At 42.1% G+C, this 12,643-nt stretch overlaps 1 protein-coding gene across 1 annotated transcript; it reads left to right on the top strand.

Moving 5' to 3' along the window:
• Positions 1–487: 487 nt before the first annotated feature.
• drgx (dorsal root ganglia homeobox) lies at positions 488–5,012 on the top strand. The gene is made up of 6 exons (XM_067237020.1): positions 488–545; positions 1,287–1,387; positions 1,937–2,038; positions 3,683–3,858; positions 4,066–4,178; positions 4,621–5,012. Exons 1-6 carry the CDS (start codon positions 488–490, stop codon positions 5,010–5,012), a joined length of 942 nt encoding a protein of 313 aa, XP_067093121.1.
• The last annotated feature ends 7,631 nt before the right edge of the window (positions 5,013–12,643 follow it).

The raw sequence follows: 12,643 nt of genomic DNA, 5'->3' as shown, positions 1-12,643 counted from the left end.
AGCTTGAACATGATGTAGACAGTTACACAGTTATAGAGACATCTGGACACTCCCCAAGAGAGAGAGAGACAGAGAGCGAGAGAGGGGGGAGGGAGAGAGAGAGAGATCGCAAATGCCGGTTGTGCCATACTGTAGCAGGTTGTCCTCCCTCCTCATCGCAGCATCATCTAGGCGAGCAGACAACTCAAACTGAACACGCAGAAGAGCGGATACCCCTTGTTTTTTACGAGCTACATTTCACTGATTTCGCCGAATTAACTAAATCTACACTGGATTTAGCATTTCTTAAAATTGGTTCGTTACAAGAATTCTTATTTAAATTCTTATTTAAATGTTTCTATAAGTTAAGACATTATGTAGATGGCATTTTAGCATTTGAAAACAGTCTATATTACTTCTTTATAGTTTTTTTTAAGTAAGCTATTCATGCTGTTGAAGTAAACTTGTTTGGTATTAATTTTAGATTCGTCTCAACAAGACTACAAGCATGTTTTACTTCCACTGTCCCCCCCAACTGGATGGGGAGTGCTGTCGCACTAACACGTGTAAGTAGGCTATGACTTGACAATGTGTTGATGTTACGATTATTTTTGTAGCAAAATATAAAAAGCTTGTGCTGCCATGAAATGAAAATTCCTGCGAGCATAGTTGAAAATGCTAAGTCATATGGCGATGTTTTATAGCCTATAGCCTAGTTTAAAAAAAATAATTTTAAAAGGTCAAATTTGCTTGTCTTGAATTTGTAAACTAAAAACATATGCGAACTAGTGATTTACCTTTTTCAGACATTGGTAAGATATCTACTTTATTATGGACAAAAACTTGAACGGTTTGTTTTACAACATGGTATCTGCATGGTTCATGAGGACTTAAAGCGGTTAAGCCCTCGGGCCAGTAGCGGCCGGGTGTTGTCCCGTCTGCGGGCACAGATGTTCGGTGTCATGCCTTTTAGACGGTCACGGTTCTTCTCAGACCTGCAACATCGATGTGTCATGCTTTATTGAAATATAACGGATTACACCTGCTCTCAAAGGCCCACAAATTATTTACTTTTTGCCTACGTGTATTTAAAAATAGGCATAAACTCCTTGGGTCAACTGATTCCATTTTAATTGTATTATTAGCCTATTATTTTGTTTGTGCTCTGGCCTAGGCCTACAATAAATACCGTTATCGTGCATTTTAAAGCAATGCGTTCTCAATGTAGGCTGTAGGCTATACCATTTTAGCAACTCTTATGTAGGCCTATAATAGATTGTGTTAAGTTCTTTCAATTTAATTCTCAGTGAATTCCAGCGGGTTTGCCAATCACTCTGCCGGGGATTTCGACGACGGCTTTCTACGGAGAAAGCAACGCAGAAATAGAACAACATTCACTTTACAACAGGTGAATTTTAACTTTTGTTAATTACAAGCAAACAAAAATGTCAAAAAATCTTTCCCTAGTAGTGTGTGTCAGTGTAAAATTATATGGAGAAAATGATTTGATTTGTAAATATGTTTGCAATGTCTCCAATTGTAAATGAATTGCTTGTAGGCTACACCTTTTCATTAACTCTTATTTGGTTGGTTACCAATTTAGGCAATTTAATCACTGGATAACCCTTCGGCCGAGAATGAGCCAATTCTCTGGAAATTCACATCCTCTCATTTTATCGATAATAGTTAATATATACGCAACTTTTACATGAGAAAGACATGCCTACTTTAAAAATATTTAGTTAATTCTAAGATTTGACAGAGGATAGGGCTATGCATTCATTACAGATAGGACTAACAAAAAAGGTTAATATTTCAAATATAGGCCTAGTCTATGTGTCGACCCCTGACGTTAACCAATCCTATTGTAAACACGCCTTTACACTTCGGCTAGCCTATATGACAAAGTCTTTAGTTTTCGATAGGAACAGGTAGCCTAATTATATTCTTGTTTCAGTTGGAAGCTTTGGAGGCAGTCTTTGCCCAGACCCATTATCCGGACGTGTTCACGCGCGAGGAGCTAGCCATGAAGATCAACCTGACAGAGGCGCGTGTGCAGGTGAGAACCCGCGCGAGACTGCAGTTCTTCCACCTATCAATCCATCTGAGGCATCATAAAGCCTTCTGAGCACGTTTGACCAGGGTAAATTAAGCCACTCTGTCATTCTAGCGATGCACTTTAATAACATCAACATAATGGTGAATATTAGATTAGCTTGATTAATCGGTCATTCATAATTAACCAGCGATAATGTTCTTCACTAATTTGTCCGCGTCTCAAAGGAAGAAAAAATCCGCGCGGATCCATTTCCGCCGGTCAAAGAGGGTATAGGATGCTTTTAGAGAAGGCAGAGAATGTTTAAGTCACACACAATCTCTCTCTCTCTCTCTCTCTCTCTCTCTCTCTCTCTCTCTCTCTCTCTCTCTCTCTCTCTCTCTGTCTCTGTCTCTCTCTCTCTCTCTCACACACACACACACCTTAAATTTAGCAATTTATATTCCTCTCCTGCCCTGCATACGCCCGGTTATAAACTTGGGCCAGATGTAATTAAATTCTATGTGTCCTGTATGCAATTTCACATTCTACATTTGCTTTTGGGTTTTGTTGTGAGAGCAGATCTAATTGTGGGAAATATAATAGTTTGCCTTTTGTTCCCCTGGGTCATCTTACTATCGCTTGGCGGGGCGTGATAATGGAATCCAGCGCTGTAAATTAGGGATTGTAAACAAATTATTCCCATCTAATCCGATTACGACATTCCTATTATTAAATCTGAACATGAATCGGTCGCTGTATGCAGGGATATTAAACTTACATAATTATTAGAAAATAAATGTTCTTTTCTGTTGTGGAGTTGTTGCCCCCCCTTCTCCTTTTTTTGTGTCAATGGGCCTCCCTGCATTAAGAGCATGCAGCAAATTGAGATTAATGGAGCAATTATAGACCATTCAGAAAGGCGGGGCGTGACTTCTAGCTAGAAGGTGCAAGGGTGAGATAAGTCCCTTCTCTATATTGTTGTCCTGCCATTAAACTGTTGTCCTTTCTTTATGTCGAATGAATGCCAGCATTTTGTTTGGCTGTTGACATCATTGTACCTCGCGCACAATAGGACGGCTGCTCGCTGCGAGCACCCAACATCCCGCGCGCACCGCCCAGGCGCGCATGCAGACGTCCTGATTCCAACTTCCATTCACACGTCGTGATTAATGCGTGCGCGAGCGCAGTCTTAATCGAATCTGATGTTGTCAAACAATCACTAAATAGGAAATAAACGACTTCATCACAGCTCGCTCTCTCTCAGGCAGCCCAACTGTCAGTGGGAAGTCATTAAAATATGATAATGAAAAATTGCTCAATTAAATGTTGTTATAGGCAACGACCTTCATTCAATTAAGATACTAGAACTTGGCCTTATGTGTTCAGCTGTGTGTTTGGTGAAGTTCGGGAGAAGTCACAGTGGAAAGTCATTGAAACAGATTTTTTCAGTCTGTTTTACGAACTGGGCCATCTTTCTTTTCTAACAAGACTTTTATTTTGGAATATCAAGTTCCAATATGTTATATCCTGGTTTACAGCATGATATAAAGTTTTACAGGAAACTTCTGGTTTTCTTTCTCATCTTGGCCTCATTTGCTCCTTCTCCTCCTATTCCTCCTCCTCCTGTTTGGTTACTTACTGGTCCTCCTCTTCTCTCCTCTCCAGGTGTGGTTCCAGAACCGCAGAGCTAAGTGGAGAAAGACAGAGCGAGGGAGTGGAGACCCTGATGGAGGAAAAGAGCAGATGAACGAGGGAGGCACTCCTCCGTCCCGCAGTCTGAACTCCCAGTCTCCAGTGGACCACAACAGAAAGCACAAAGAGCCAATGGAAATGCAGCAGAGGTGGGGTCAGGGGTCAGAGCTCAACATATATAGTACCAACATAGATTTAGCTTTATTCTTTATACCTTTTTTTATATATACTTTTTACTTTTTATTAAGTTGTGTGGAAAGTTATCCACCAACAGATGCAAAACACACAAAAGCATATTTTAATAATTCTCTCTCTCTCTTCTCTCTCTCTCTCTTCCCTCCCTTTCACTCTTTCAGTATGAACCGTCCGGTGGGTCCTGGTGGTCCGTTCTTTCCATCCTGTTTGCCAGGGACTCTCCTCAACTCTGCTACCTACGCACAGGCACTGTCTCAAGTCGCCACCCTTAAAGGTAAGAGGACCAGTATGATCATCATGATCATCATTGCTGCACTGTAGTTGAGATCCTGTTATTGTTGCACTGTGCCTGCTAGTGGATTTTTTTTGTTTGTTTGTTTTGTTTGCACTGTGCCTGGTAATGATAGACTGTTATTTGATTCAGACCACTGAAACTCTGTTAGAACTATACATTTCTGATGTAATTTACTGCTGTACTTTCTATATGAGCTATTTTTAGGACACTTTGTATATAAGCATCTGATAAATGAAGACATTGTAAAATTTTATGAGGATGATAAGAAAATTTGTGTCAACCACGAGGAGTAAACTGTCCATGACACAAATTAATAATTTATTTTGAGTGAATTGAGAAAATGGTGATGAAGACAATACGAATGAGGATATGTTGATTTTTAAACACTCCGCTCATTTGGTGATTTGGTTGTGTCTTTCAGGTGGAGGCCTGTGCTCCTGCTGCGTTCCAGACCCCATGGGTCTCTCCTTCTTACCTCCGTACGGTTGTCAGGGCAACCGTACTGCTAGCGTGGCCGCCCTACGTATGAAGGCCCGGGAGCACTCCGAGGCTGTTCTGCAGTCTGCCAATCTGCTGGGGGCCGCACCCGGACCTGGGGCTGGAGTTGGAGCCCTGACCGGGGTCGGGGTGGTGGGGCCTGGGGTCGGCAGGCCCACGGTGGGCTCTGGCATGGCGGTTACTTCTGGAGCCTCAGGGAGAGGAGGCGGAGGAGGGGACAGCTCGAGTCCAAGCCCTGCTACCAAGGCCCCGACGCTGGGCAGCAGCCCGGAGAAACACTCTCACTGTCCCAAGGAGCCCCTGGAGAAGAAGTGAACGTGTAGACAGACAGACACTAAGGGTGTATTGGACAGGAACGGAAATACTGAGATTGTAATGACTACTCTCTCCCACCTGCTTTCTTGAAGCACAGATGGACTACCACAACACTTCTACCGGACTCCGACAGTACTCCCAAAAATATTTCTACTTTTTGACAATACTACCACAATGCAGTTATATCACTCCCACAATACTCCTACTGTAGTCATACCGCACTGACAGTGCTCCCACAATACTGCTAATGTGCTCCGACAGTACTCCCAAAAATACTTCTTCTGTACTCCGCAATACTCCTCAATACCGCTACTCCCACAATGCTCCTGCTGTGCTGATACTATACTCCCACAATACTGCTTCAATACTCCTACTGTGCTTTGACAGTACTTCCACAGTACTCCCACAATACTCTGACAGTACTGTTGTGTGCTCCTGTGGAAGCAGAGAGGAGAGGCATCTAACCAGACATCCTAGTGTTTGGATCAAACTTTCTAAGATATTTCTTTCATTGTTATTAATTTGATTGTAATTTATGAGAAATGTTGAATGTTGTGGGATTATGGACCCCTTTATTAGCTGACGTATTCTCCCAGCACTGTATTGTTGCTATTGGACTCTAACTTGTGGACTTTGTCATGGATAAAGACTTGTGTCATATATGTGAAGCAAAGACTTTCAACCTGACTGATGATGTACATTTGAAATATTTTCCTGCTGTTTCCTTGTGAACTGATGCTCAGAGATTTGATGTTGTGTTATAGAACTTTACAGGTCACGTTCATCTGTTTATTAAGGCATGCTTAACTGTAAAATATAACATTGGAAGTGTAACATTTCAACTTTTTCTTTTAAAAGATGGAGACTCAATATTAAGACCATCTCAATAATTCTTTATCTACAATGAAATTGGATTTACTCTTTTATTTGACAATGATGATGCACTTTGTTATTAGTCAAGTTAACCCTCCAGTTCTGAACGTCGGTATACAAGTGTGTACTGTGTTACTGATACATGAGCCAGTGTGTGTGTGTTAGTCATAGTGAGCTGAGGCTGAGGCTGAGACAGTGACAGAGCAGCGGTGCCGCACTCCATCAGCATCAGTCTGTTAGCGCGTCTGAAGTGTGAACGGACACTGAACATTCAAGTCCTGTTGTGACACGTTCTTTAAAACAATTAAAGATGTAGTCACTCATGTACCTCTGCTGTTGCCTGGATCTCCAGCCATCTGCTGCTCTACATTATTAATCAGCTTCCCTCAGAGCCTGCCGGGAGAAGAGAGGAGAGGAGAGCAATCGTTGAGCTTATCATTTATTTACTTTTTAGGAACGCTCCTGTCTCAATCTCTCAATCTCTCAATCTCTCAATCTCTCAATCTCTCAATCTCTCTCTCTCTTTATTTATCTCTCTTATTCCCTCTTGTCCTTGCTCTCTCTCCTTTTTACGCTCTATGTGTCTCACTCTCCCCCTACGAAAGCATTGCCAGGTCACTGTCAATGTTCGAATTTACAAAATAATACATGTTCATTCACACCTGGAGGCAGCTTCACTGTTCATTAGAGGTTAAATATTTATTAATTTATTAATTCATTTGTCTCAGAATATGTCCTTCTCTGTAGTCTTGCCTAGCTAGGCCTTTGACTTCAGGCCCATCTGTAGAATACTTAACAGCAGAGCACACAGCCCTAGAGTTAGTCTGATTCAATTTGCTCCCTTGAGGATTTTCAGGAAATTACTTTTGATAGTCAATAACACAATTAAGTAAACTACACACACATTAGCATGAATAATTGATCAGAAATTATGTATTACCACGAAGTACTGCCTCAATTATAGATGAGGCGACACCCTGGTGACACAGAGGAGAGAGAGAAAGTCAGAAGTCCTGCCTTATGATACCTAGAACCCCCATCCTCCACCCCTTTTTCATGTTTTTCTCTCATTATCTTGCTCTCCTTTTCCCCTTTTCCCCTCCCTCCCTCTCTCTCTCTCTCTCTCTCTCTCTCTCTCTCTCTCTCCCCCTCTCTATGCGTTAATAAAGATGCTTTGTGCATGTTGTAAATACTCCATTAATAAAAAGACATTTCATTGCGTCAGAAACTTTTGATTCCTTTTTGATGATCTATTTTAAAAATGGTTCTGCTCATCTACTTCTAATAGACAGCTACTTCCCTTTAGCCGTCCTGAGGGATCTCGACTTTAAAAACTCAAGTTGTCTTTTCAATGTTTGCATTGAGTTTCATAAAGTGTTTCTGCTCATTTAAACCTAATTTGTAAAGGGTCATATTTACAGCAAGTGTATGAAGAGCTCATAAGAAAAGTAGCTAAACACCCAGTGACATGGCAGATAGTGATAACACTGTGTATACTTATACGAAATATACTCCATGTCCTAAAAACGGAACAATGCACCAATATGGCTGACATTGACATTCACTCAAATCACACAAAGGCGGTTGACAGCACATTCAATTCCTCCAAATTGAATACAGTAGTTTAGGAATTTAATCATTAGTAAAAACAAAAGATGCAGTGGTTGTAATGACTCCGATCATCATTATACATTTTGCATGACGGCGCCCCATCATTTACAGCTTTAATATTTCATAAACAAGTCAAGTTGTTGGGGACATTCAGCGTGGGCATGTGGCATCATTGATAATTCTCTGTCACCTAAAAAAAGTCCTGAGGCAGTTTGGAGCTGCATTGTTGTATTAAATTAGCTGGAGAGGCGCCAGAGACACAGACAAACAGTGTCGGTGAATATGGAGAAGCAGTGCTCAACTCAGTTCTCCCAGGAAAAGTTAATGGACTTCTTTTGTTGCAGTAATGAAGTTGTATAGAAGCCTGTGGAAGGACATGACCTGAACCAGAACCAGGAAGTTCTGTAGGAAGGCTTGATACACACACACACATTCACACACACACACAAACACACACACACATATACACGCAAGTTGCATAAACACACAAACATACATATATAGGATAGACACATATGCATGTAGGCAGTTTGTTTGTAGGTATGACACTTCGCCCTGGAGCCAGAAAGAAGTCGGAACATCCATAGGCATCATCACTGCTAATTTTAATTCCTGCATCTGAAACGATCATTAGTCCAATCAATTTGAATCAATTAGCCCTTGTGTTGTCTTAACATTCTGTATACTCCTCTTGTCTTAAGGGTAAAAAATGACCCACCTTCAAAAAAAACTAAAATAAAGCAGCTTAATTGAGTTTTAAACCCCTAATTTATTTTGCATGAAGAAACAACCTGTCATTCATCACAAACTTTGTGAATATGCTAAATGAATAAATGTGAATATGTGGGTTTTCCCTCTTCACATTGCAGAAAGACTGCATTTAATCAGTGGACAACCATTCATTTTATTACAGCAGACCTGTCATAACTGTTTTCTTTACTAAAGTAGAGGTGTACTATTGCATCATACTCTGGGTTGTTTTATTCCCCATCTTCTTCTTCAGATACCTCCTCTTCTAAATCATTGTTCTCTTGTTCCTTCTGGACATCTGGAAATATCAGATCTACAACCTGTAGATCTGAGAGCTGAGACCCTAACCCTGTTAGGCACTGAAATGTGCAGTCATGGCTTCAGCAAAGAATACTGGGGGTACTGTCATTTGCAGGACCTTTGTAGCCTTTGACTGCATTCCCCATTAGTAAACAATGCTTTGAATACATTTTCATTTTGTCTGAAATTTGGTTTAGTTTGTCTGAAATATTTATTTTGTCTGTGAACTTGAGTCATGTATGGGATCGTGGAGGGGGGATTCTGCACCTGCACACGGAAGTTTTAGTTTTGTCTGAGTTCAATCCGGATCACAAATAATCTAAATATCTTATTGTATGTATGGGTGTGTGTCTATGTGTGTCTCTCAGTTGTTTTTGTGGTGTGTATAATGGTACAGCTTTCATGGAAATGTGAACAAAGACAATGTTTCACTTTTCTAATGTTGGGGTCACTTTTCCTAAAGTCATTAATTTTCAAGTAAAGAAAATAACCTTTAGGGGGTTTTCTCTGCTGATAAACATAGTGACAGGTAATTTTTGACCCCTAAGACAACACAAGGGTTAGGTTCTCTGATGGTTCTGGTAAGAGACCAGCATATTGTAATGCAGCAGTCTGCTATCTGGCCCCAAACCCACAGACTGGCTCTGTCTTACTCAGCATAAACAGAGACCATCTACACACATTCTGATCAATGCTAGGAGTTCTGAATGGATGGACTGCCTCACAAACAATTGCACAAACACACACACACACATACACACGCACACCCACATGGCCAGATTAGTTCAAGAAAGAGGTCCATAGAGGGAAGTGTTAATCCTGTCCACTAGAGGGTCCTAGTGAGCAGAGTGGAAGAATAAATCACTGCCAGGCTCAAAAAACTTATTGCCTCTTGTTTCAGTCAACATGATGCATTTTACTCATCTCTCCATTTAAAATTTTTTACTGAAATTATTTAAATAAGACTTTCATAAATAGTTTTGATTTAAAGCGGAATGTGTATTTTACACAACATCTTTATATGGAGCTTTATATGCAGTGCACACTCAAAAGCAATATAGGAAGAAAGTAAAAGGGAGAGGAAGGAGGCCAATTGAGAGGTCTGTGGTATGAAGATAATCTGTGAAAGGTCAAGTTGGGGGAGACAGTAGGCAGGTGAAAGGGGAGGAAGGGTGGTCAGGGTGGGAGCAGTTAGAGGGTTGTGTGTGTATGTGATGCGCATTTGTCTGTGTGTGTGTGTATATTTGTAGCTGTGTTTGAGTCTGTATGTATGTCTGTATGTCTGTGTGTATGTGTATTAGTGTCTGTCATGTATATGTGTGTGAAAATGTGTGTGTATCTCAGAGTTTCCTAGGCCCAGTAACTGGGCAGTACAGCAATGAAAGGCCTCATGTTTCACTGGTTGACAGAACTCAGTCCATGTGTGAGTGTCCATTACTGAGCATAATATGTGTGTGTGTTACAGAGAGAGAGAGAGCCAATTAGAGCCCAGCCCATGTGTGTGTGTCCATCATTTGAACAAGCCAGCCCTGCACCCGCCAAGACTCCTGGGAAACGATCCACTGTAGCCATCTCCTATTATAGCAGTGAGCTGGAGGGGAGGGGGTGGGGGTGGGGTGGGGGATGGGGGAGACATGGGTGGAAAAGGGGGGCAGAGGGCAAGGGAGGCAAGAGAAGATGGTGACGAAAGGTAGGAGCTTAACATGGGTGAAAGGGGGAGGGCTCAGAAAACTCCCTCTCACCTTCTTCAGAGGCTACAGTTAGATTGCACACTGAATGACCTGCAGAACCTTTCTACAGTTTTGACTGAGATACAGAACCTTCCCACAGTTCTGACTGACCTGCAGAACCTTCTCACAGTTCTGACTGGGGTGCAGAACTTCCCCACAGTTCTGACTGGACTGCAGAACTTCCCGACAGGTCTGAAAGGGGTTCAGAATATCCCCTCAGCTCAGACTGGGTTGAGCTCAGAGGCCTCTAACACACCTTCCTCTAAATTTGTCATATACCACCTGCACACCACCTCTACACCTCCTCTAAACCATGTCAACACCTCCCTCTACACCTCCTCTACACTTTATCAACACCACCTCTACAACACCCCTACACATCCCTAAATACTTAATTTTAAACCACCCCTAAACTAACATTACACCACTTCTACACTTCACTCCACACCTCCTCTACACCACCTCTACATCTCCCTGTACACCCTGGATGGTTCATAGTTCAGAGGTCATAGAGCAATGCTTTGGTAGAGCAAAACTGTTACGCCCACTGTTCATCCAGCAACAAAAAATTCCTTGATAATCCAGAATAATCTAAAATTATGCAAACTCTAAATCTTGTTTATCTAATCTGTTGGGAATGAAAGACCATTAGTTGACACTTGGTTGAAGTGCTTGTCTCTGTGCTGCCATGTGAAGAGGAGGATCCTGTACTGTGTGAGGCAGTAGGCTATTTATGTCTCTCTGAGGGGCACATGCGCCCCAAACCCCCCACCCCCAAGCCCTACACATACACACACACACACACACACACACACACACAAACACACTCACCACAACAATAGGTCTATAAGAAATAGTTTCCCCCTCCAAATCTCATGCAGGGGTCTCAACAACTGGTTTCAAAGTGCTGATAGTTACTGTCGGTCACTAGTTGTTAGCAGATAGCCATTCCAGGTTTAAAAATAGTGGAGGGGTCTGTTTGTTTCATCTTTCTGACACACGACACCTCTCTGACTGCTGCCTCTCGCTCACATTTGCGCGTCTCTCTCAGCCCCCAATCCCCAGCACGGTCGCTGGTCACTCTCTCTTGGACGACACCTTCGTTTTTGTCTGGTCTCTGACCTGGGGTTGTGCAGGGAGCTGAGGCTGTCTGACCGTGAGCTCAGAGGCCCGGAGGTGGACCTACTATATGGATGTGTCTGATGCTGATCCCCGATAAAAGAGAAACAAAGAGAGAGAGAGAGACAGACACCGGAAGAGAAAGACAGAGACACACAGAGAGCAAGACAGACAGAGCTGCTTGTGTGAGGCCTGTGAGGGAGGATTTCTGTCAGAGGGACAAAGAACTCTGTCTTCACTGATTAGAGGCTGCAAAGCGGAGGCTCCTCTGTACTGCAAGAGATCTTGGAGGATTTACTGAACAACACAAATATGGATTCCAGGAATGGAAGGTAAGGATACTGATATGTTCTGATAAGATCTTGTGTTGTGTGTCATGTGCTCTATTGCAATGTGTAGAGTGTTTAGCAAGCCCATGTGGACAGGGTACCCTCAAAAGTGCATTGTGTTAAATAAATAATGAAAAACTACAGCTGCGCAACATACTTCTGTGTGAACATGGACACACTGGCACATTTATCACAGACAAGCAAGATAGTTGCACTTGTTTGTTTCACATTCCAGATAGCTGACTGTCACTGGCATTCATAAGCACAACTTAGCAGCACCACTTTTTTGCATTTTCTATCCTGTGATGGTGCCATCCCTGTTTAACAGCAGTATGGCTTCTACAGAACACATAGCTCATCACTGAGGCCTCCCTGGTGTCAAGTTGTATCTTTCAGAGGCCCCCTGAAAGGTAAAAATAAACCTGCCACATCCAATGATGAACAGAAATCTCCCTGACCAAAGGAGAGAGAAGATTTTGTGTATGTAAAAAAGTTAGAGAAAGATGAGGGAGAGAGGAGGGGGGAGAGAGAAAAGGAGAGATAGGGAGAGGAGAGATAGGGAGAGACAGAAAGAGAACATGTGTCAGGTAGAGAGCAGGAGACAGTGTGGAGAGACAGAATGACAGCAAGAGATATCAGATTATTGGCACAAGAAGAAAAAGATGTTGCTAAAACGATAGGGCTAAAAGGCATTGCTGTAATTTCTGTCGTCACGTGTAGCTATAATGATGGATTGGAGATTGGAGAGCTGACATCAAGCGACATGTCTATATTTACAAGGAGACAGATATATATCCACGGTAATCACACTCATTCCCTAGTACCAACACAAGTGTTGCCAATGTCTACATACTGTACTCTTAAATACTGTTATTGATCAAGTACATGCTGTAAAAATTACTCATATACAGTATTACAC

This window comes from Osmerus mordax, chromosome 5, assembly GCF_038355195.1.
Source record: "Osmerus mordax isolate fOsmMor3 chromosome 5, fOsmMor3.pri, whole genome shotgun sequence".
NCBI lineage: Eukaryota > Metazoa > Chordata > Actinopteri > Osmeriformes > Osmeridae > Osmerus > Osmerus mordax.
Note: the sequence above shows the minus strand (reverse complement) of the source record. Positions and strands in the feature narration are given on the sequence as shown.

What these genes read in the sequence shown, in the direction of transcription:
- drgx (XM_067237020.1), top strand. Translation starts at nt 488, where the DNA reads ATGTTTTACTTCCACTGTCCCCCCCAACTGGATGGGGAGTGCTGTCGC. An exon ending in TGACAGAGGCGCGTGTGCAG is followed by an intron (nt 2,039 to 3,682) that starts GTGAGAACCCGC and finishes TCTCCTCTCCAG; the next exon opens with GTGTGGTTCCAGAACCGCAG. An exon ending in TCAAGTCGCCACCCTTAAAG is followed by an intron (nt 4,179 to 4,620) that starts GTAAGAGGACCA and finishes TGTGTCTTTCAG; the next exon opens with GTGGAGGCCTGTGCTCCTGC.